Source organism: Cryptotermes secundus, unplaced genomic scaffold (genome assembly GCF_002891405.2).
Source record: "Cryptotermes secundus unplaced genomic scaffold, Csec_1.0 scaffold280, whole genome shotgun sequence".
Taxonomy (NCBI): Eukaryota; Metazoa; Arthropoda; class Insecta; order Blattodea; family Kalotermitidae; genus Cryptotermes; species Cryptotermes secundus.
The window spans coordinates 130,311-152,510 of NW_019720566.1; the positions used below are offsets into that span (position 1 = coordinate 130,311).

At 40.8% G+C, this 22,200-nt stretch overlaps 1 protein-coding gene across 2 annotated transcripts; it reads left to right on the forward strand.

Annotated features, from left to right (window-relative positions):
* The first annotated feature begins 485 nt into the window (after positions 1–485).
* On the forward strand, positions 486–20,365 carry LOC111868890 (fatty acyl-CoA reductase wat). Of its 2 annotated transcripts, none has more exons than XM_023859962.2 (10): positions 486–686; positions 10,048–10,360; positions 11,008–11,195; positions 13,373–13,621; positions 14,820–14,965; positions 16,762–16,871; positions 17,461–17,656; positions 18,701–18,946; positions 19,222–19,479; positions 19,693–20,365. In XM_023859962.2, the coding sequence occupies exons 2-10, from the start codon at positions 10,126–10,128 to the stop codon at positions 19,823–19,825; spliced, it is 1,761 nt and encodes a 586-aa protein (XP_023715730.1). In that variant the 5' UTR covers positions 486–686; positions 10,048–10,125; the 3' UTR covers positions 19,826–20,365. The 2 variants fall into 2 exon arrangements, with proteins under 2 accessions (XP_023715730.1, XP_023715739.1); XM_023859971.2 differs by lacking the exon at positions 486–686 and adding an exon at positions 5,567–5,708.
* Positions 20,366–22,200: the final 1,835 nt, after the last annotated feature.

Genomic DNA, 22,200 nt, shown 5'->3' on the forward strand with positions numbered 1-22,200 from the left:
AGCGCTGTTTAGATTTGATTAGCAAGTATTTGAACTGTGACACATTTTCAAGGGATCTCTTATGTATGTTTATATTATGATTTTTCCTGAATTCCTATGACGAGATGTTAACATATACTTCGATTTTTCTATGTTTACTTATGTTATCCCCCCATTAAAAACATCCTAAGCATAGATAAGAAGCGGTTTTTCTTTCCAGCTCGGTTTCAATTCCACGTAGTTTTCTTTGACCTTTCGAACATAAATTTACTGAGTGTTAGTAAATTACTGATTACCATGAAGCATTGATCTGAGTTTGTTTATTTTCTGTAAAGGTGAAAAACATTTTAAGTTGGCTGATTTTATTAGCAGTTATAGAATTTATGTAAATATTTATTACCCTTCTTGGAAACGAGGTGGGGAAAACCTTCATAAATATGAACAAAGAGTATTTGCGACAAACCAATATAAGACTGACGTGATCCTTTTGTAAATATTTCTTTGCATAGCAAACGTGCGAAGGAAATATAGTAATAGCAAGAATTGGGCAACTACGTCAATGCCTTAAAAAGTGCTGCGACCATGTCTCTTTTCTTGCGAGGCTCTGGTACATTCGACCTCAAGTCGGAGTAGGATTGGTGGTACGACTGCTTCGAAGTTCGTAGGAAGAGTCTACGTATAATGAAGAATCCGCTCATTATTTTTTGGTAAGTGATTGCTGTCGTGAGATATTTATTATGACGTAAAATTACTTTTCTTGTTCTAAAACACAAGTTCATTAAGTAGAATAATTGTGAGATTTTTACAGCGTTGAGAAGTAAGGTGGTAATCACCTATAGAAATAGACAGTGTCCTTACTTTGAAGACCACAGTCGTAATAGATCAGAAGTTCACCACAAGGAAAATGTTTTATTATAGAGCACGATACATCGTCATGTCTTAATTTAAATCGATCAAAGAAGAATATTTTGATATTTATATTCAGATTGCTTCGTAGTTGATACTGATCAACGGGGCCCCTATTCCAGATTTTGATTCTGAGTTAGTGAAGTAATTTCGAAATCCTATCCGAAGCGAGAATATTGCTTCCAGTACAGAATTAAACATCTTGGTGAGGAAAGTGTTTGGATCAAATTGCTGCATGACTTAGATGCCTCCTCTAATCCTTTCCTTTAGCCCTCTTCATGCAGCTTGAGCCTTCCACCTGGAGAAGCTGATATTTTCTTGGGCAATTAGGAATCCCCCCCTACAAAATCCTAAGTTTCACAAAGACCCACCATTTTTGTCCACTCCACATTCCCTTCCTCTATGGCTTTATAGCCCTTTGAACCTTGGCCACTTTTCAGTTTCTTAATCCTATACACAATCGGTAGGACTCCTTGGATGAGTGATCAGCCCATCGCAAGGCCGCTACCTACACACATGACAAAACAAACACAGAATAAACGCACACAGACATCCATGCCTCAAGTGGGATCCGAACCCACGAACCTAGTGTTCGAGCGAGCGAGGACGGTTCATACATTAGACCGCACGGCCACTGTGACCGGCCTCCAGTCCACATACACACACCATATTTAAGACTCGATTTAACGGTAGCCTCTCATCTGCTCATACATCTTCCTAAATAGTCTCTTCCCTTCAGAATTTCCGACTACAGGTTCGTAAGCATGTATCATATCCCTCATAAAACAAAAACAACAAAACAAATTCCATGCTTTAGTCCGCAAGTGAACTATACCGACCGAGCGACCGCCGCTTGTAGGCGAAGTAGTGCCAACTTTAGCGGATAAAGAATGTCGCGTAGTCAGCGCAACGAATCCGCACGGCCGTTAATTCTCAGTTTTCTTGACCGGAGCCGCTACTTTTCCATTTAAGTAGCTCCTCAATTACCCTCACGAGACTGAGTGGACCTCTTTCCAGACCCACTACTACTTAGAAAATCTGGTAGGGTCGGGAATCGAACCCGAGATCTGTAACTAGGAACTCTTGACCAGTAGACCACAGAGGCGGTTTCATATCCCTCATAAGTGCTGCAATTCCACCTATCCTTTCCTTCTTGATTTGATCATCCAAATAATATTTACATGAAACGCCCCGTTACATCACTTTCTCCATCCTCCTGTCACTTCCCCCCTCTTAGGACCAAATATTCTCCGGAGGATTCTGTTCTACATTCTTTCTTCATAATAACCTTCTGGCATTCCTTCCTACTTAATCTGGACAGGTGAATGTTTCTGTTAAGTAACCAACGAAATCAACTGATTACGCGTAAGTCTTACTCAGTTCTTGATAGATTTAGCTTGATAATTTCATATTTACTTCAGTTTTATCTCGGCTAAAATATATTTAAATCGATGCTAATTCTTACCAAATGGATGCAATGAATTACAGTAAATGGCCGCGCCATAGCTCAAGCGGTTAGTCGCTGGCTTCCCACGGCTGCTGCCCGGGTTCGATCCCAGGTCTGGTCAAGTGGGATTTGTGGTGGACAAAGTGGCGCTGGTGCGGGATTTCTCCGAATACTTATGTTTTCCCTGCCAATCTTCATTCCACCAAATTCTCCATCATTATAATCACCTGGGGCAAGGCCAATCAGTGGCCGCCGTGCCAAGTGGACCCAGGTAGACTCCACTATCCACTAAGCGAATTTTTAAATTACAGTAAACATACGTTCAACAATACTATATAAGTATAGACTTGTTTCTTGTTTTGTAATGAGCGTCAAGCACACTCACCTAGACCTACCTACCGAGTAGATACTGAGAGAGCTTACAATGACCTCCATCTTAGCTTTGTTTGAAGAACGAAATGAACATAGGCCTCTTTTTGTTTTACAAACAACCCCACAAGGCCAGTTTAGGTGTACACTGTGTCTAAAAATGTTCTTGTGGGCGTGTCACCATCACATAGTGAGGTGAACCGTTAGGTCATCATTAGAAAGTTCTGCGTTCCTCTCTGCAAACATTCCATGAGAATCAAAGTTGCTATACTGAACAAATCATCGAACAGACAGGACGTTTCACCCGGCAGGTTGCATACTCAGGGCTTTGCCTACCCTCATAGATACTGAAGACGAAAAATACAAAATCCCAGTGCTCAAAACGGATTTGGCATCGGTGTGCGAGTGAACGTTCTCTATAATCTGTGATATTTATTAGTGTGTGATTTTGGAATAAAGAGGTAAGTATTAACATTTCAGTTATTTCAGAGCCTCCAGCAAATATTTCGGATAGTACAGGAGGAGAGAGACGAACTCCGAAGGCCTCAAAACTGTCCGCGCTTTTTCTGAACCGTAGAGCCATCGACAAGCCCATAAGCCAACAAGTAGCAAAGAAAACATCCCCATCATGTCAGGTGCCGGAAGAGGTCCCTGTTGTTACACGTGGATTCCTTACGTCTCCTCAGATATTCAGATTCACGCGCTGAAGTTCCTTGTAGGAAAGAGAGCAAATTTTAAACTCGAAATTTTAAATCCTGATTTCCTCTGAAAGTAGTGAAAGGAATTTTCATAGGGAATATTCAAGCCTAGCTTCAATTTCATGCAGTCTCTCTTCGTTGAGCAATCGAAGTTTTGACCCTATTCTTCTTTGCCCAATAACGACACTGTTGGTCTAAATCTGTTTATAGTTATATGATTTCCCCCCCCCCCCAATTTAGACCTGTATCATACTGAACGGTATATAAGGATATTCACTTACTTTCCTCATACGACCACTTAAGGCTCACAACCTCACCGCCATTAATGAGCGAACTGTCTAGAAGATGTGGGAGCCTCGACCTCTCACACCCCTTTGAGCCTTCACGGCCCGTTACATGGACAACCTTCCCTTTTTTACCTTTTACCATTATATAAGATAAGAGTAAAAGATTATAATGCAGAAAGTGCTCATAATACTTTAATAAACTTAACACAGAGGTAGAAAATACATAGGAATTTGTGGAGGAACAGCTCCATGTGTCAACCTGACCCCCCCCCTTGGCGTTCATGCATTAGGGATAAAGCGATAGAACGCAGCAAGTTTTTGCCAGGCACTCTTCAATATTTCTCTAGTCATTTCTCTGAGTTTATCCGAAACCATGTCCTTCAGTTATTCAATGCCTGTCGTTGTTTGTCGTACACACGGGTTTTGATGAAGCCCAGAACAAAGAAATAAGGTGGGGACAGGTCTGTTGGAAGCCAAGCGATTAATTGTTACTGGAAGATCGGTTTGAAAGGGAACGCGCCGCAAATGATTATTTCCTTGTCAAAGGAAAGAGGCATGTACAATCTGTTTCGTGTAATTACACGTAAAACTTTCTTTCTCTGACTTTCCATTTCCCCCTAAAACACAGATCAGAGGATCTGACCCTCCCGGATACATAGAACTTCGGATCACAATAAGTTATTATCTATTGCGAAAATGTTCGTCTGTATTCATCCATTCACACGTCAAAGTTGCGAATTCAAAGTGACATGCTTACTTCTGCAACTGAAAGGTCTGCTGATGCTGGATGCCATATGAAAATACGAGAGCTATCAGGTACTGGCATGCGAGAGGTTGGCAGGTGGTATAAGATCCATTTGTTTCCAACGAAGAACGCCTTAAAGGTTTCCAAGGTCATGACGGCATAGCTTGTCGAACTTGGACTTCATTTCAGAAATTCGGGTGGTGTTCTGTTTGAATCTCGTTCGGGACACCGACTATTCTGACTGAGGTTTCTCGTGGCTTTCGTGTCCTTCCAAGCAAATCCCTAGATAATACCTCGACTCTACCATGACTACTTCCTTCCAAATTCTTCACAATTCATCATTCATCTATCATCCTACCGTCCGACGCTTTGCAGTCTGAAAACTGAAAAGGCGTCCTTAAGTAACCCACGAAAAGAACACCGATACATGCTTGAATACTTTGAGGTTAGTGTCCTATTTAAGAAATGTTTGTTCTTGTAATTTAAAAGAATGTTATACTCATAACACTCTTTATATTTGGTCTTCCGAGCGAAGAATGATTAAATTGTTTTTACGTGGCATTTTTTTTTTCGAAATATCGGGTCAATAACGAAAATAATGAAATTTATAAATTTTTACAAAACCGAAAGTTTATGTTGCGAATTTTTAGTCCTCAATTTCAAATTATGCATATTTCTGATTTCTTGGGAAAGCAGCATGTTGAACTTGGGGGGGGGGGACTCTAAGCATGTTCCTACCATTCTGCTCGAACAGAAATCTGTAGTATTTCAGATAAGAATCTGGATTCGGTTTAGGAATCCAAGAAAAGCAAAAGAAAGTGTAAATATCAAATAAATACATTTTTATCTGTAGGTTCTGAAATCTTTCTTTTTATATGATGGCTGCCAATTATCGGTAAATGAACACATAAGGAAGTGTACCAACAAAATATTTATCTCATTCATACATATTGGTGACAATTTTTCCCGTGTGATGGATAGCAAATATTGACTGATTTATTGCCGAAAGGCGAAGTGTCTTAATCATGCAGTTATTGCTGATTCAAATGTTTCAACAAATTTGCTGAGTTTACACAATCTTCACGCTTAACATGCTTGTCAGGGTAACAGGCAGTCACAAAATGTTCTAAACTAACACAACAGTTTCTTCATTATATGTGGTTCTAGTGGCAGTGATTGTGATAAGTAGTATCCTCTGGGAAGCGACGCCCTATAATCTGGCAGAAAACCACCGACGTTTTGGAGGGAAACACTTCCACCATCTTCAGAGTCAAATAGTAAGTCCAGCAAGCAAATAAACTGCTCATAAACTCTGTTTACTTCTTCTTTATTTCCTTGCTGGACTTCTTCTTCGAACTAAAGTTTCCTGACGGTCCTTCGAAATGTCAGCAAACTTCTACGAGACTACAAGCTGTCAATCCTAGAGGACATTAGAATATTCTTTATTTCTTGTACGATGAAGAACTTAAAATAATGACTTTCGGTTTGAACTTAATCTGAAATTAGGGGTGGAAGGAATGAATGTAAAATCCTTTCCACAATATGTAGACCTACAGTGCAACACAGAATTGAAACCAGTTAATGATTGGAGAGTTGGAAGGTGCGGATATGTATTATCTTCCTTACAATTGCTCTATTTTTTGTACTGAGTAACACGAAGGGACAAATTCACAAGACACGATTTCTGCCCGTGTTTGCCATTGGACAGTTCGTGTTTCATGAGTGACTCATCTTCATCATCATCATTATCTGGAAAACATGTGAGGAAAAACACTACCAAGAACTGATCGACGTACTTATTTCCGCTTGTATTTCGTATGTCAATATTAACGAATAACTAGGTAATTAAATATTGTCAAGTTACATCAGAATTTGGCCGAGCCATAGCTCAAGCGGTTAATCGGTGGCTTCCTACCGCGGCGGCCTGGGTTCGATCCCGGGTCTGGTCAAGTGGGTTTTGTGGTGGACAAAGTGGCGCTGGGGCCGGTTTTTTTCCTAGTACTTCAGTTTCCCCTGGCAATCTTCATTCCACCAAATTCTCCATCATCATAATCACCCGGGGCAGGTACAATAGGCCAATCAGTGGCCGCCGTGCCGAGTGGACCCAGTTGGACTCCACCACCCACTAAGCGAATTAAAAATTTAAATATTTTACATCAGAATTTAAATTCGTCAGAGTATTGCGGCTGTCGCTGCCATACTGGCAACTGATCAAGCTGTCTTCTTATCAAAAGTTTCTTCCAGTTCATAATTTTCATGTAACCGCTGAGGAATATGATTCTTTTGATAAACGCAAAAGAGTTTATGGAAATATCGATTAGTTTAATTGATCACACCTGTAATAGTCGATTATTTTCTCTCAGAGTATTATCAGTTTGAAAGCAGGTCACTTCTAAATACGTGTTACGAATTTTTTATAATACACGTAGTAGTTCCTGAACATGTTTATCTTACGCCTTCTGAAGATGGTCTGCTGACCGAAACATGAAAAGGAAATAAATATCTACAAACTGAATCACTCTAGAGGGTGTTAATAATTTATATTTTAATGTAATTTCTTTATAGATTATATAAGAACAGCATCACTTCTACATGAAATATATTTTTTTTTCATTCTTTGTTTGATGGTGATAACTAATGAATCATTAGAGCTAGACATTTGAAATTTTCTGGAGATAGAACATTAGAATACATATAAATTACATTTGGAATGTTGGAACGAAGGTCAACAATTACAAACTTGGCGACAGTGGAAATTTTGGGGCTATATCCCACAAATTTAAGGTATATAACAATGCTACTATTACTACTAATACTATGTAATATTACCAGCAATGTATAACATCACAATCATATTCGGGCATGGTCCTAATTCCGAAGCAACCGAAGTTTCGGAGGAGCAGTCTTCAGGTTTGTAGAGTAAGCCAATTCAGAAATGGAGATGAAGAGAATCCGCTCCTCCGAAATGCTACTGCACTTTCATTGGAATACACGGATCCCAAAAGGCAGAATATTTTATAGCCACCGCTGTCAGAACCTCAAATCCAAGAATAATGTTACCGTTTGTTTTGTATCGTGGTCGATAGTAGTCTCTTATTACGTGGAAAAAAACGCAAACTTATAACACGTGAAAACAAAATGCCGAGGAAAATATTATTAGCTGGTGGAACTTGCAGGATATTGCACAACAAGAAATTTCGTAATTAAGTGTAGTTTATTGCGCAATGTTTGTCCGTCTTTGTGGTCTAGTGGTCAGCGTTCCTGGCTACAGATCCAGAGGCCCTCGTTCGATTCCCGGCTCTACCAGATTACTTTCTGAGAAGTAGTGGGTCTGGAACGGGGTTCACTCAGCCTCGTGATGATAATTGAGGAACTATTTCAAGGCAATAGCGGCACCGGTCTAGAAAACCGAAATTAACGGCCGTGGGGATTCGTTGCGCTGACCACGCGACACCCTCTATCCGCAAAAGTTGGCACTAAACTTCACCGACAAGCGAAGGTCACTCGGTCGGTATAGTTCGCTTGCGGACTAAAATCACGGAGCTTTTTAACGGAATGTTTTGGGGACAATGAAATGAACAAAGATGCAATAAGCTCAGATGTAGATAGTTAGAAATACGTACATACAGAATTTAATGGGGAAACTTTCTGACAAGAGAGCACTTGGTAAAGAGAGAAGGTGTTGAAAAAAGGCCGCGCCATAGCTCAAGCGGTTAGTCGCTGGCTTCCCACCGCGGCGGCCCGGTTTCGATCCCGGGTCTGGTCAAGTGGGTTTTGTGGTGGACAAAGTGGCGCTGGGGCAGGTTTTTTTTAGTACTTCGGTTTCCCCTGCCAATCTTCATTCCACCAAATTCTCCATCATCATAATCGCCAGGGGGCAGGTACAATGGGCCAATCAGTGGCCGCCGTGCCGAGTGGACCCAGCTTGAATCCACCCCAACTAAGCGAATTTAAAAAAGGAAAAGATGTGGGAAAGATCTTAAGGATCTATTTTGCGTAGATTTGAGTCGACTTAGAATAGGTTCCAATTCGATACATATTTCTAAAAAAAATATTCAGTGCAGGATTTTCTCTAGAGAAAATGTGGGAGCCTCGACATCTCATAACCCTATGGGCCTTCACGGCCTGTTACAAGGACAGCTTTACTTTAAGGTGTCAAGAATGCAAGAGTTTTATATTATGTCTTTCTACGCTAATACAAAAAAAAATACCATAAGAGAAAGTATACCACCTCCAGCCTGCTATCCGTCTAGTTATGATGTTTTTCAATGTCGAAACTTGTCGAACTTTGAAAAACAAATATGATAGAAAAATTCAGAATGGAACTTAATTAATTTTTATTCTATCTGATAATTAGGATTAACCCATGTCCTGAAAAAATAAATAAACTGCATAATATTTTATGTTACCATGGCGTTGAATATTAAGACTATACAGTCTTCAACGATGTGTCGACGTGTAGTCTGGTAATAAGCAGAAACGTTTCAGAGAAATCTGCTGCCTCCAATTTCATGGAAAAAATGGAGTCACCTGATTCCTCTGCAACTTTGTTATTATATACAGGATTACACAGCGTCACATCATAAAAGGCTGTGTTATTAGGTAGGCCGCACACCGGAATGCGTCAAGACATGTAACAATCAAGACACGATGTCTGCGAAATGACTCAAACAAAGGAGAACAGTTGAAACGGATGAGATTATGAAAACCGCCGCACACCGGTCTGAGTCATGATGCTGACGTCAGCTTCATGCTGACGAATCACGAATGAAGCAAGACTGTGTCTTTTGTCTCATGTCTTGATGTTTGTCTTGACGCAGTTGGTGTGCGGCCGCCCTTAAACAGACACTCTTATTCGTCTCAGTCAGTAGCTTCAGAAATTTCACGCCCGCTCCAGAGTGTATTTAGCAAAAGTTACCCGTGATAATAGGTTAAATAATTTTTTATTCTGTATAAACAAATTCGTACTGAAAATGAGAGAAGAATATATTCAGTCGTGCTCTTACTTACTCCCTGCTGGTTATTAACCGTCTTACTCGTACATGTAACGTGCTTTTTAAAACCTTTTAAAAGTTTTGGACTTTAAAATCTCCGGTGCGTGCACTCTACATATTTCGACCAACATTAGTCATCTTCAGGTGTTACAGCAGTGACTATTAACAGTACTATTTATGGGACATAATGCCATGCAGTCCGGTAAAATTCTACCGACGTTTCTCTACTACACTACTACAAATTTTGAATTTCTGTTATCGGTTAGCACACATAAATTCCAACAATTCTCATGATTCTCTACAATTTAAATTCGGATAAATCTCTAAAAAGAAAAGACAAACTATGATATATAACTTTATAGGTAGGTATTTTCAGGTTTTCACTGCTTTTAATGCTGAAGCTGATCCTATGTTTTGGGTACCATCACAGTGTAAAAGTGGGCTATGTTGCCAATATTACGGAGACGCTCGCTTCTCCCTCTATCGCTTCAAGGAGGAAACAGCATGTATCTCGGGAACTTTGGCAACATGGCTGACTTGTCATACACGTTAAAAGCAACCAATAACCGCATCCTCGTCAGTTGTGATATTTCTAATTTTATGCATTTTTTCCCCTTCACAGTTGATGTTACTGAGTTATTAATAGGATACGCCAAAAAATTGACTGAAACAGAATAAATTAAAGAGGCTATCGGTAAAAATGGCGCATATGGATACAGTCTGTAACGGTGGAGGTTATGCAACCCTAAGGAAGCTACCGGATGCAATGCTTGTGATGACTCCAGAGGCCCATGCTTCAGAGACGAACTGCAGAGAGAGGAAACGGGGGAATGAAACAAAAGGCACGTTGCTCTGCAACGGGTATTCTCAACTGACGTCAGAAGTGCGTGCTCCTCTATCAAGTGTGGAGAGTCCTTCTGTTCCTATCGACAGAAGTAAGTGTGCATTGTGAACTATAATATTCCAGGAATATCATTTGATTTCGATACATCAATATAATATGCTATCGAAGAAAAATTCGATTCCTATGTGAGGTATCGATATTTTATAGTATTTCTTGACAGGTACTTCTTTCGAGATACTGAAGTGAACTATATTTCCGGCCATTGCAGAAACTTTGGGAACTATTTCAGTTGGTTAAATGGTAGGAATATATGAATTTGTAGTGCAAATAAAGGCAATATACTAAATAAGTGAGGGGTTTAAAAACTTTATAGACAAATAAAACAATCGATATGGATACCATTTCGTACAAATTGATATCCTTACAATATATACACCTTTCTATTACAAAATGGCTGGCTATTTTCTGTCCCGAGAAGGGGAACTTGGATTATTTTCTTCTCTACCACATGAAAATTAATATAGAAAAACATCTAATCCGATGAAAATATCTGATATCGATACGAAATTCCGTATCGATTGAAATCCCGATTAACGAGCTAACACATTTCACTTTCTAGGAAAGAATTCGGCCGCTGACTTAACCGATTTTCTTGAACAATATTGAGTTTTAAATTCACTACCCAGATATGTCTGAGTTTTATTGTTACTAGAGAGATATACTTGTTTCGTTTGCAAGGCACCGCGATCCTGGAATTCTATCGGGATGCCAACGTGCTGATCACTGGTGGGACTGGCTTCATGGGCAAAGTGCTGATGGAGAAACTGCTCCGGTCCTGCCCACATCTCAGAAACATTTACCTGCTGGTCCGTAAGAAGAAAGGGAAAGACGTGGATACCAGAATTCAGGAGGTCTTCGAGGACCCGGTTAGTGGAAACTGGTTATTTAATGTCTGATCTTCGGAAATGCGCCATCAAACAGCACGTTAATTTGTGCCACTGGCTTAACCGTTCTCCGGAAACGTGCTGCAAGCAGAATGCTGTTGGATCCGACTTCGTTTGGAGATATCTCGCGTCTGATATTAAGGATGGAGGCCTGAAAGACTGAAGTACTTTATGTCCCTCTTAAATTCCACAATCCCTCACTCACTCACTCACTCACTCATGGAGCTGAGCCCTTCTTGAGAAGCTGCCAATTGTGCAGCTATTCAAGAACTTCCCAGCATCTTATGGAACCCGAAGATTCATTACCGCGTTCACAAGACCCCTTCAGCGGTCCCTATCCTGAGCCAGATCAATCCAATCCATCTCATCCTATGTCTCTAATATCCATTTTAATATTGTCCACCCACCTACGCCTTGGTCGTCCCAGGGATCTCCTTCCTTCCGGCTTTCCCATCAATATCCTATATGCATTTCTTTTCAATTTTAACTGAGATTACAAATTATTAAAAAAGAACAGCTACTATTGTCGTAATTTCCACAGGTAATGGTGCCCAGTTACTCAATTGATTTAAGTCAAACGAGATGCAGTAGACGCTTAATTGTATCTAAGAATTTTAATTTTGTTCGAGTTGCGTTTAATTTAAATGACACTTTTCTTAACGGCATAAATCATTTTATACGTATATGGGCCTCTCTTGTAACAGTCCGGTCAACTGTTCCTGCAGAGAACAGAGTTGAACTCCGGTCAAGATACTTGCAACATTCTTCGAGACCCGATTTGTAACTAGCGGAGCAAGTGCAAGTAATACCCACGATGGTTCCATTGCAGTAGCTGAGGATTACGAAACGCGTGTGATGTCACCTCGTGTTCTTCCCGTGATAGGAAGGATAAAGAGTCCTGTTAAGAACTATGGGTCTGCTGTTCAGTCAGTCAGTGTTCTCATTCTCCGTGGTAGTCCCTGTGATACAAGCAGCATCAGATATATTGTGACGTGTTGGGATGGCTTCTGAAGGGTCCGGGTCACCTGCTTATCTGCAAATTTCTTTTACTCAGACCGCCGAAGGAGAGGCTTGGCCCCAGTGCAGCAGACTTAGTTTGGCTGGCCTTAGCAGCGCGCTGAGTAATTATACAACAAAGAAATCTCGTGTCTCATGATTCAATAGATTGTGTTTCTGAATGTTTGCTGTGACTTTGTATGTGCAGGCTAAATAGGTCTTCGGTGTCCTCGGACATGTTTTTATTGAAACAACCTTAACGTCTCTCTTTCCAACTACTCTGCCCTACGTGGTCTGACAATAAAGTCCCCGAAGTCATAGCGATAAAAGTGCTACATACCTCACTGCTGAATATCACGGTGGTCACCTTCAAAGTACTCCAGCTGAGAAGCTATGCACCGATGCCAGCCCTTAGTCAACCCTTCAAAACAATTTTAGAGCTGGTTTTGTGGAAGGCCTTCAGAGTTGCCGTCGTATTACTCCTGATGTCATCAATGTCATCAAAATGCCTTCTTTTCAATATTAACCTTTATATTCGGGAACGGGGAAAGGTCACTTGGGGCTAGATCCGGTGAATAGCGAGGGTGTTCCAGCACAATTATTTGTTTACTAGCTAAGAACTCCCTCACAAAGTGCCGTGTGAGCAGGTTCATTATCGTGATGAAAGACACCAAAACACACTCAGACAATAATAGACGCCAATCAGAAATAGACTGCCATAGATCAACAACAACACAGCTGTGAAATGCCGATATGCCAGTGTCATAAAGCCATACTGAGGTTTGTGTCCACTGCTGCCACGGCAAACACACGGTGGCGAGTCCGCGAACTTTATTGTCAGACCTCGTATGTTCGTGCAATGTACATACCTTGTTAAGCGAACCGTTTTATTTGTGTTTAGTCCACACTCTTCGTCCTTCTACACAGTCTCCTATATTGACAGTAGGTCTAGCGCTGATTAGTGTTTCCAACCTGTTTGTAGTGTACTTATATATAAGTTTAAATAATAAGGTGAATATACACTTCCAATTATGAACACAAGAATAGATCCCGAAACAACATTTGCCAGAACACGATATTTTCCGGTAACTTCGGCCACTTTCGAGCACACGGCACTTATTTTCGAACACAGAATCACAAGCAATGACTACGAATTGTTGCAGCTATTCGAGAGGCTGAAAGCTGAACAGCATGGCTTCAGAGAAAAGGTCCTTATTATAGAAGGGGACTGCTCAGAGCCGGGTCTGGGTTTGAGTCCCGGTGACAGACAGAGAATCGTGGAACACATTGACGTCGTGTTCCATGTAGCAGCGACTGTTCGGTTTGACGAGAAGCTGCCGGTTGCCGTGGCTATCAATGTGGCGGGCACTCGGGAGTTGCTGCTGCTCTGTTACGACTGTCCCAAAATTAAGGTCAGTGAACTGGGTAGAAATCTGTGAATCAGAATATGTTAACTGTCCTTGTTTTTGTTTTTTTATATATTCAAGTTTATGCTTCGAACAAATGACTACACCATAGGAAATAAAGAAAGGTACAAATAAAGTTATAATTTTAAGCTCCCCTTTCAACGTAAAAATTGCCCTTTGTGTGGCGGTTAAGCCTGTCTATACACTGTGTCTATATACTTTGTATGTCTGTCGGTCTAGCTCTGACTTCGTATCAGGGGATAAACCGTTGGACAGAGTTCCATACATTTCAGTATGTGAGACCTTTGTTTCAAGTTATTGGACCATTTCTATTTGCAACTATAGTGGTGCATATTAAAGTCAAATTTAGGTTAGACAATAAATGAAAGTAAAAAATAAAAGTAAACGTATCCCTGTAACAGACCGTGGAGGCCCATGGGGTTGTGAGACGTCGAGGCTCCCACATTTTCTAGACAATCGGCTCATAGATGGTCGTAAGTTTGTCAGCCTTACGTGCCGGCCGCCCTTTACCCCCAAGAATATACCTGATACTCATTTATGTTAGAGGCTGAGTCGACCCCAGGGCTATAGTGCGGCTGGAAAGATTAGGTAAATTGAAAAAATCTACCTCATCGGGATTCGATTCCGCCACCTTCCGGATTGTAGCATAGTGCCTCGGACATCTCAATTTCATAAAGACTAACAGACTTTCTTAATTCCATATTTATCAAAGTTATTAGGTAATTCCGATTTTGAACCATATTAATTTATAATGAAGCCCAGTTTGCATATAATCACAAGATGACTCTCTATGTATTCTACAGACTTTTCCACAGATTCTGTTGAAGTTCAGTAGAGGCAGGGCTTGAGGTGGGGCGGGATGCGGCGGGATGGCATCCCGGTTCTTTTCTAAATGGCTTAAAAGCATCCCGTTACTTCTTTGTCAGTAAATGCAATGTACAATACCTTTTTTGTTAAAAGGGGAAAACCATCCTGGTTCTATTTTCATTCCACCTCAAGCACTGAGTAAAGGAGAATTTCGCCAATTTGTAAATTATCACTCCCATTTTAAGTAAATTAATAATTCTGTAGACTACATTATGGAATACACATTTTTCTAATCTTGTTTCATTATAATTTATTCTGGCTGGATTTTAATGTATGTAATTCTCTGTATCGTGGCCCTATCCACGCTTCTCTCTAGGCGGTGGTTCATGTATCTACTGCATACTCCCACTGCAACCTCTCGGACATCGACGAAGAGTTTTACGATCCTCCAATCACAGGGGACAGAATTATCAGCGTGGTCGAGAGTCTGGATGAGGACACTCTCACTACCATCACCCCCATGTGAGTTGGGTGCACACTGAACTTTGGGTCGGCATTTCCTTTTTTACTCCGGTTCTAATACTCAGATACTATAAGCATTCACGGAATTACGGAGGAAGCAAATGGTTGACTTGTGTCGACCTGTCTCAGAATGTCTTAAGGTGACAGGATACCAAATCCTATTTTGTAAAATTAAATGTGGGTGTGCAAGGGTCCATAAACTGTGCGTTTATACGCATATTACTCGTCATGTTTATCTTATGAAAAAACGAAGCGTACGAAGAAAAAATACAACTAAGTTACAAGTACTGAGTCGGAAACAATTTGAAAACAGAGCATAGATAACTCAGTCGGTATAACTACTAGGAAACAGGCTGGAGGACCGAGAAATCGACATTCGATTCCCGTCAAGTGCAAGATATTTGTTTCTACTACATAACGTCCTAACGGGGTCTGGGGCCCATCCAGTCTCCTATCCAAAGGATACTGGGGGCTGTTTCCCTGGGGTTAAAGCGGCCGAGCCGTGAAGCCGACCACTCGAACTTCATCCAGTGCAGAGATCAAGAATGGTGAAGCTGTATCGCCAATCCCTCGTACATATTAGTGGTGTAGTGCTCAGTTAAATTAATTATTTTAACCTTCTTTTTTTGCTCTTACAATATAATAATAATTATAACATGTCCTGATATAAAAGAGTTTATTTCGTCTATGTTTACTACTAAAGTAAAACGTAAAACTATCCCTGTAACAGGCCGTGGAGGCCCATAAGGCTGTGAAATGTTGAGGTTCCAACATTTTCTAGAGAATCGGCTAATAGATGGCGGCAAGGTTGTCAGCCCTACGCGCCGGCCGTCCTTTACCTCCAAGAATATTCAAAGAACATTCCTGGTACTCATTTCTGTTAGAGGCTGTGTCGACCCCAGGGCCATAGTGCGGCTGGAAGGATTTGATCAATTGAAAAAAATCCAATGACCTCATCGGGACTTGAACCCGCGACCTTCCGGCTTGTAGTATAGTGCCCGAACATACCGCGTATGTATATTCCCGGCGGCAAGTGTCTGTTCACACGGACATTGCAACAACGTACACCTGTATTTTATCATAAAATCCGGAAATATGCTGATAAAGAAAATAATTATGAAATTGTTATTTTCCGCGCGTCTAAATAAACTTCTTTATTTTCGTTTAAGCCTTTTGATATTATAAAGAACGGTTATGTACGAATTGCTTGACGATGTGTAGTAGTGTAGTTGCATTTATGTTCCTGCCAAGCTGAGACAAGCTCCTGATTCGTATTCTGAAGGCTGGCACCGATCTCTTCCAACCCGCCTCTGTAGGATCAGCTTGGTCGGAATGGTGCTATCCCTACTACACTTATTTCTACCTTCAGATGGTTTGACGTATCGATAAGGTGTAATTATTTAGGCTGGGGGCCACTACAAGTTGTCCTTACAGAACTAACTAATGAAGGTATGGAGACTAGCTATTAACGCTTTTCCGTTATATTGAATTGAGTTCTGAAAATGTAGACCCTTTTCTTCTGTTTAGTTTATATATATTCAACATAACCTTAAAAACTAAAATCTGACCTACGCACAGAATAGGCTACAAGGCTTTGTCTGACGAACAACCATAAAGGCGTCAACCAAAGAAGTCTTTACTAACAATTTTTCTAGAAGGAATCGAGTCAAAACGTAAAGCCTTCTAAGAGCATTGTTCCCATTTGTAACAAGGCACAATAAATAGATTTTCTGATACGCGTCTTAACGCCTTGGAAATATGTTTCTGAGTTATAGTAATGCATATTCATGTCCTAGGTTGCTGCGTGCTTGGCCGAACACATACGCCTATACAAAAGCAATCGCAGAGGACACGGTGAGGACCGTTGGCAAGGATCTCCCCATCGGAGTGTTCAGACCTTCCATCAGTAAGTAGCACGTCTTGTAATCGCGTCTGGAACAGTTATCATTGTCACACAACGAAGATGCTGGTTACTGCAGTGTGCAGGACAGTTTTACTTCATTTTCTGTGGATACGGAGAACGGGGAAAGCTATTTGGATCTAAGACACAACAAGAAATCCACAGGGAGAAGCTTCATGGACTTGTTCTCTTCAAAGCGTTTTAGGGAGATTATTTAGAGAAAGAAGTGCTTTGAAGTGGAGATTTGGCATGAAAGAGGAAGAGAAGACACATATAAAATATTCTGAATTGAAATGATCATTGAAAGCCGTCCTGCAGTATATGACAGTTTATCAGACATTCGAGCTATTGCATGTTATTATGGTCTCTTGGATCTCGTCACCAGAAGATCTGATCATTTTGCTCTACCCTGAGTTGTTCTATTATCGGCATACGAAATATCGGCATGGACTTGTTGCTTATCCTGCTTGAACTACAGTATATTCCAGACCATTGTAATCTCCATGATGAAACTACTTTAAAGATTTGCGAACATGTTTGCTGGATTTTACGACTGTAAAATTTCTGTAAATGATCAATAAACTTCTGTTTCCAGTCCTGTGCACGAGAAGTGAACCTGTACCTGGGTGGATTGACAACCTGTACGGACCCACGGGGGCTGTGGTGGCCGTCGGTCTTGGGATGCTTCGGACTATGCACATTAATGGGAAGTTCGTGGGAGACATGGTTCCGTGTGACATGGCCGTCAGCGCACTGGTGGCTTCTGCCTGGGATATACAGCAGCGACGAAGGTGAGGGAGTGAAATTAAACGGAACATTAGAAATGTTAGACATAATCTAATAAATACGTGTAATTATACAACAAAATAACTTACTTCTGTGCAAATATTTTATGTTTAAAAATTTAGTAAGGGATGTTATTTGTTTGGCCATTCGTCTCGCTGGCATAAGTTATTACCGCCCAGCAGACACGTTGGAATTTTCTTTTCGTAATGTAAAATGGCTTCTTGGCCCAGCTGTGCTAGCCAAACGGTATTGGCGGCTCTTTTCAAGGCCAACCCAAAAGCACGGACAAACCAAGCAGCCACCTGGGGCTGCACGACTTTTTAGGCGACACATTCTCAGCCCTTTTCCTTTGTTTATTTTCGTCTTTATCTTCTTTGCTTTTAATCTAGTTCAGGATATGGACCAGTGGAGGGCTATTGTGAACAGGGTAATGAGCCTTCGGGTTCCATAAAATGTTGTGAAATTCTTGGACCGCTGCACATCTAGCAAATTCTCAAGAAGGTCTCAACTCCATGAAGTTAGTCAGTTCTTCTTTGCTCTTTGTTAAGTGAAAATAATTTATATTTACTCATATATTTTGTTCGAATAATGATTACCAATTTTATTAATCTCAACATGCTATGCAACAGCGTAAATAAAAAAGTCCCTAAGGATTACAACACTGGAGATGGTATTCGTCACTGGTCAGGAAATTTCGTGTTACTAATTGTGATAGTGTGAACGGAGAAGTTCATGGGGGTTGGCCTAGGCCCACTGGGACTGTAGTGCCAAGGAAAAAAAAATTGTGATAGTGTTTTCTGAAATGTTATCTTCTGTAACTGAAGGGGGCCGAAGTTTCTCGTAATTTGGGGTGGCATGTAGGATTGCGCAGGCCCGCCAAAGTATAAGGATAGTCGGAGTTTGCAGCTGTCCACTCATCCCCATCAAGTACCGACATTAAAAATGTACAAATATGTGATCTCGTAGTTCCTATGTGCCTTAATGTAGTAATTTTATGCAAAAGATAAGCTCACCATTACGCACGCTGACTTCGGGTTTGTTTGCTGCAGATCTGACAACGGAGTGATTCCAATATACAACTACGTGTCTTCTTGCGAGAATCCGATTAGCTGGGGCAACTACATTCACAAGAATATAGAGCACAGTTGGCAGGTACCTTTCGAAAAATCTGTGTGGATGGTGACCCTAACCGAGGCACATATGCATTTCTTGTACAGAATTTATGCACTGTTCATTCACCTTCTGCCGGCATTTGCGATAGACATCGTACTGTTCGGACTAGGACGAAAACCAAGGTATGTTGATTCGTAAGTATTAGAACCAGAATAAATACCCAAAAATTTATCCTGAAAAATAAAGAAATCTAAAGCTATCTCTGTAACAGGCTATGGAGGCCCATAGGGTTATGACACGTTGAGGCTCCCACATCTTGTAGACAATCTGTTCACAGATGGCGCTGAGGTTGTCAGTTTTCTGCACCGGCCGCACTTTACCCACAGGAAGATCCCTGGTACTCATTTCTGTTGGAGGCTATTCTGAAAAATAACATGTGCTTTTTCTTACGATTAAGGATGATGAAGACGTACGAGAAACTGCACAAGTTTACGGGAGTAATATCATATTTCTGCACTCGCCAGTGGAAGTTCTCCAACCAGAATGTGAAGAGAATGTGGAGCGAGATGAGCGAAGAGGACCGAGAGATTTTCGACTTTAATATCGGAAACCTGAACTGGGACAAGTATTTAGGCGAAGGTCTCATGGGTGTCCGTACCTTCGTGCTCAAGGATGACCCCAAGAAACTCCCAGAAGCCATAAAGAAGAGATACAGGTAGATCCACGAGTGTCCTATGCGATTTGTTACACATTTCGTAAGCTTTTCAAAAATATTTCAATATCTAAATACCTTAGAATATAAATAAAAAAGATAAACAATAACACAAACATAAGGTAGTGATGAAATGAGGAAAATTTTCATAAATATTTTTGGCTTAAAATTTGAGGCTAAGTGTATGAATAACAAGTTCCCATTCGTGTGTTGCAGGTTGTACTGGCTACATCAGTGCCTCAAATTCACGCTGGTTTGCCTATTTCTGTGGCCGTGTTGGCTGACCGCTAGGTACTTCTTTCGGTTGGTGGGAGGGACTGCCACAGTCGGCAAAAAATTCATACTCTGAACAAACGCCTGCCCCTTGCATTGTACAAAGTCGCTGAATTTTGGTTTGGTGCATGTCTAAACCGAACTTAATCTCCTACAGAAAAGAAATACATGAATGAAATCAGTACACTGGTGAGATATATTTTTAATTTGTTAAATTATTTTGACCAAATATAAAATAAAGTTTTAATACTTGGCAGACATAAATGAAGAGTCAAACTGAATTTGCAAATAAGATCTAAAAGTTTGTGACAGAAGTGTATTAATACAGCTATTGTGTTTCTGGGCATTATCCATTGTCCTGTTTATATTTAAAACACAACGTTTCGGAGACTGCATTCTGTGTCCGTCTGTTGATAGGGACAAGCTATATCGATTGGGTCCAAGTGAGTATGTTCCAGCTGAAGATGGAAACAGAATCCAGTCTTCGAAACGTTGTATTTTAAATAAAAACAGGACGATGAATACTGCCCAGAAACACAATGGTTTGTACAATTTGTACAATTATTTTTGTATTAATATTTTACTTGTTTTAAAATAAAAGATGATTCTATCTGGACACGTTTAAGTTTATATGGTGGTCTGACCCACAAGACCTGTGGAACGTGCTCGGGAACTGAAAGCTTGTACAAGTAGTTAGGAGCCCCACTGTTAAATAAACCAAGCAGATAAATTACGTTTATAGAAACTACGGAAGCTCTGAGCATGAAGTGTAACGAATGGGATATGAAAGACTTGTTGATACATTATCGCGTTATATTTTCCCCCTACCTCTTTTTATAGTCAGAAGTTTATGAAACTTTGTTTTAAATAAGTAATTTCAGTCAGACATACAAATAACATGCATTATTGTGCGTCGTTGGGGTGTGTTACCTCACACACATTTATCCATTTTTTTATTGCTAGTGGGGTGGGACCAAGTCCCTTGTACTGCGGCCACTTCTGGCCTATTGTACCAGCCCCAGATGATAGGTGAGGGTGATTGTGGAGCAGTTGGTGGAATGAAGATTGGCAGGGAAACCGAAGCACTCGGAGAAAACCTGCCCCAGCGCCACTTTGTCCACCACAAATTCCACTTGACCAGACCCGGGATCGAACCCGGGCCGCCGCGGTGGGAAGCCAGCGGCTAACCGCTTGAGCTATGGCGCGGCCCTCGTTTATCCAGAACATACGAGTACAAGTACAAAACTTATATAGTATATGCGCACTGCTCATAGAAATACATTCAGCATTGTAACTTTAGTGAGATATCGCTCTTGGCGGTGGCTCCTGTGTTGCACATATGTACCTGCGGTCTCTTTCGCTGCCCTTATAAGAGAAACACAGTCAATTCGCTACCCTGTAATTATTCCGAATGGTAAATATTTTAGTAAGCTCTAATAAGAAAGTTGTTCTGGAGTGTCACTAATTAGTTGGTTTACCTATCTATGGCTCTAAGGTCCTTCCGTGGACCATGGCCGCATTTTCAGTTTCTTGATCTTTTACACAGTCGTTAAGACTCCTTGGAAAGGGGATCAGCCCGTCGCAAGGCCGCTACCTAAACACAAAATAAACGCGCACAGACATCCATGTATCAAGTGGGATGCGAAGCCACGATCCCAGTGTTTGAGGGTGCGAAGACAGTTCATGTCTTACACAGCGCGGCCAGTGTGATCGGCTAATTAGTTGGTTTTTAGTGAATCGATATATTTTATTTATTACTTATGAGGTGTTCGTGGCGGTCACTATGAAGATTAGTGTCTTCTGGGCTGGGCGATGTTATAAAGTCTCAAGGAGAACTCAGGTCAATGGAGTGAGTAATTTTATTGCTTAAGTTTGAGAGGTAAAGAAAAACGTTCGAAGTAATCCCTACACAGATCATTTTGAAACTGAGAAGTTACACACATTTGTCAAATTAAATAATCGCAATGAGAAAATATTCCCTCTAGGGCTATCTGAAGGCCCTTCCTACATAAGAAGGTCATTATGTCCTTTCGCCTGTATATAAAGGTTTGTTTTGTCTGGAATTTGACCTCTCCATGTTCCTCGTTTGCATTCTTCGAGTGTTTCTTCATGCTAATTCATTACAAAATTTACTAGATACACATCTGCTATTTCCACTGCTTTTGGAATTCGGTAAGTGCATCAAGGATTGAATCTAGAATCCCAATTCCATCCTTCTTGAGATTGCATACTGTTTAAGGGCACGTAGTCGAATTGTCAGAATCGATAGATCCTTCAGAATTTCGAGTCTCTATTTGCTCGCACGTTTTTAGCAGAGAATCACTTCTCCAAAGCGGGAAGAATTTTTATTATGATAATATCTAAGAGTGCATTTCGAATTACTTTGTTTACTTTCTACTGAATATTTTAGCTCTACAGTAAAAGCACGAAAGTCTCCTCTCTACATATTTC

Coding starts and splice junctions, on each gene's coding strand:
- LOC111868890 (XM_023859962.2), top strand. CDS start 10,126: ATGGCGCATATGGATACAGTCTGTAACGGTGGAGGTTATGCAACCCTA. Junction 13,622..14,819: donor ACGACTGTCCCAAAATTAAG/GTCAGTGAACTG, acceptor GCTTCTCTCTAG/GCGGTGGTTCATGTATCTAC. Junction 17,657..18,700: donor GATATACAGCAGCGACGAAG/GTGAGGGAGTGA, acceptor TGTTTGCTGCAG/ATCTGACAACGGAGTGATTC.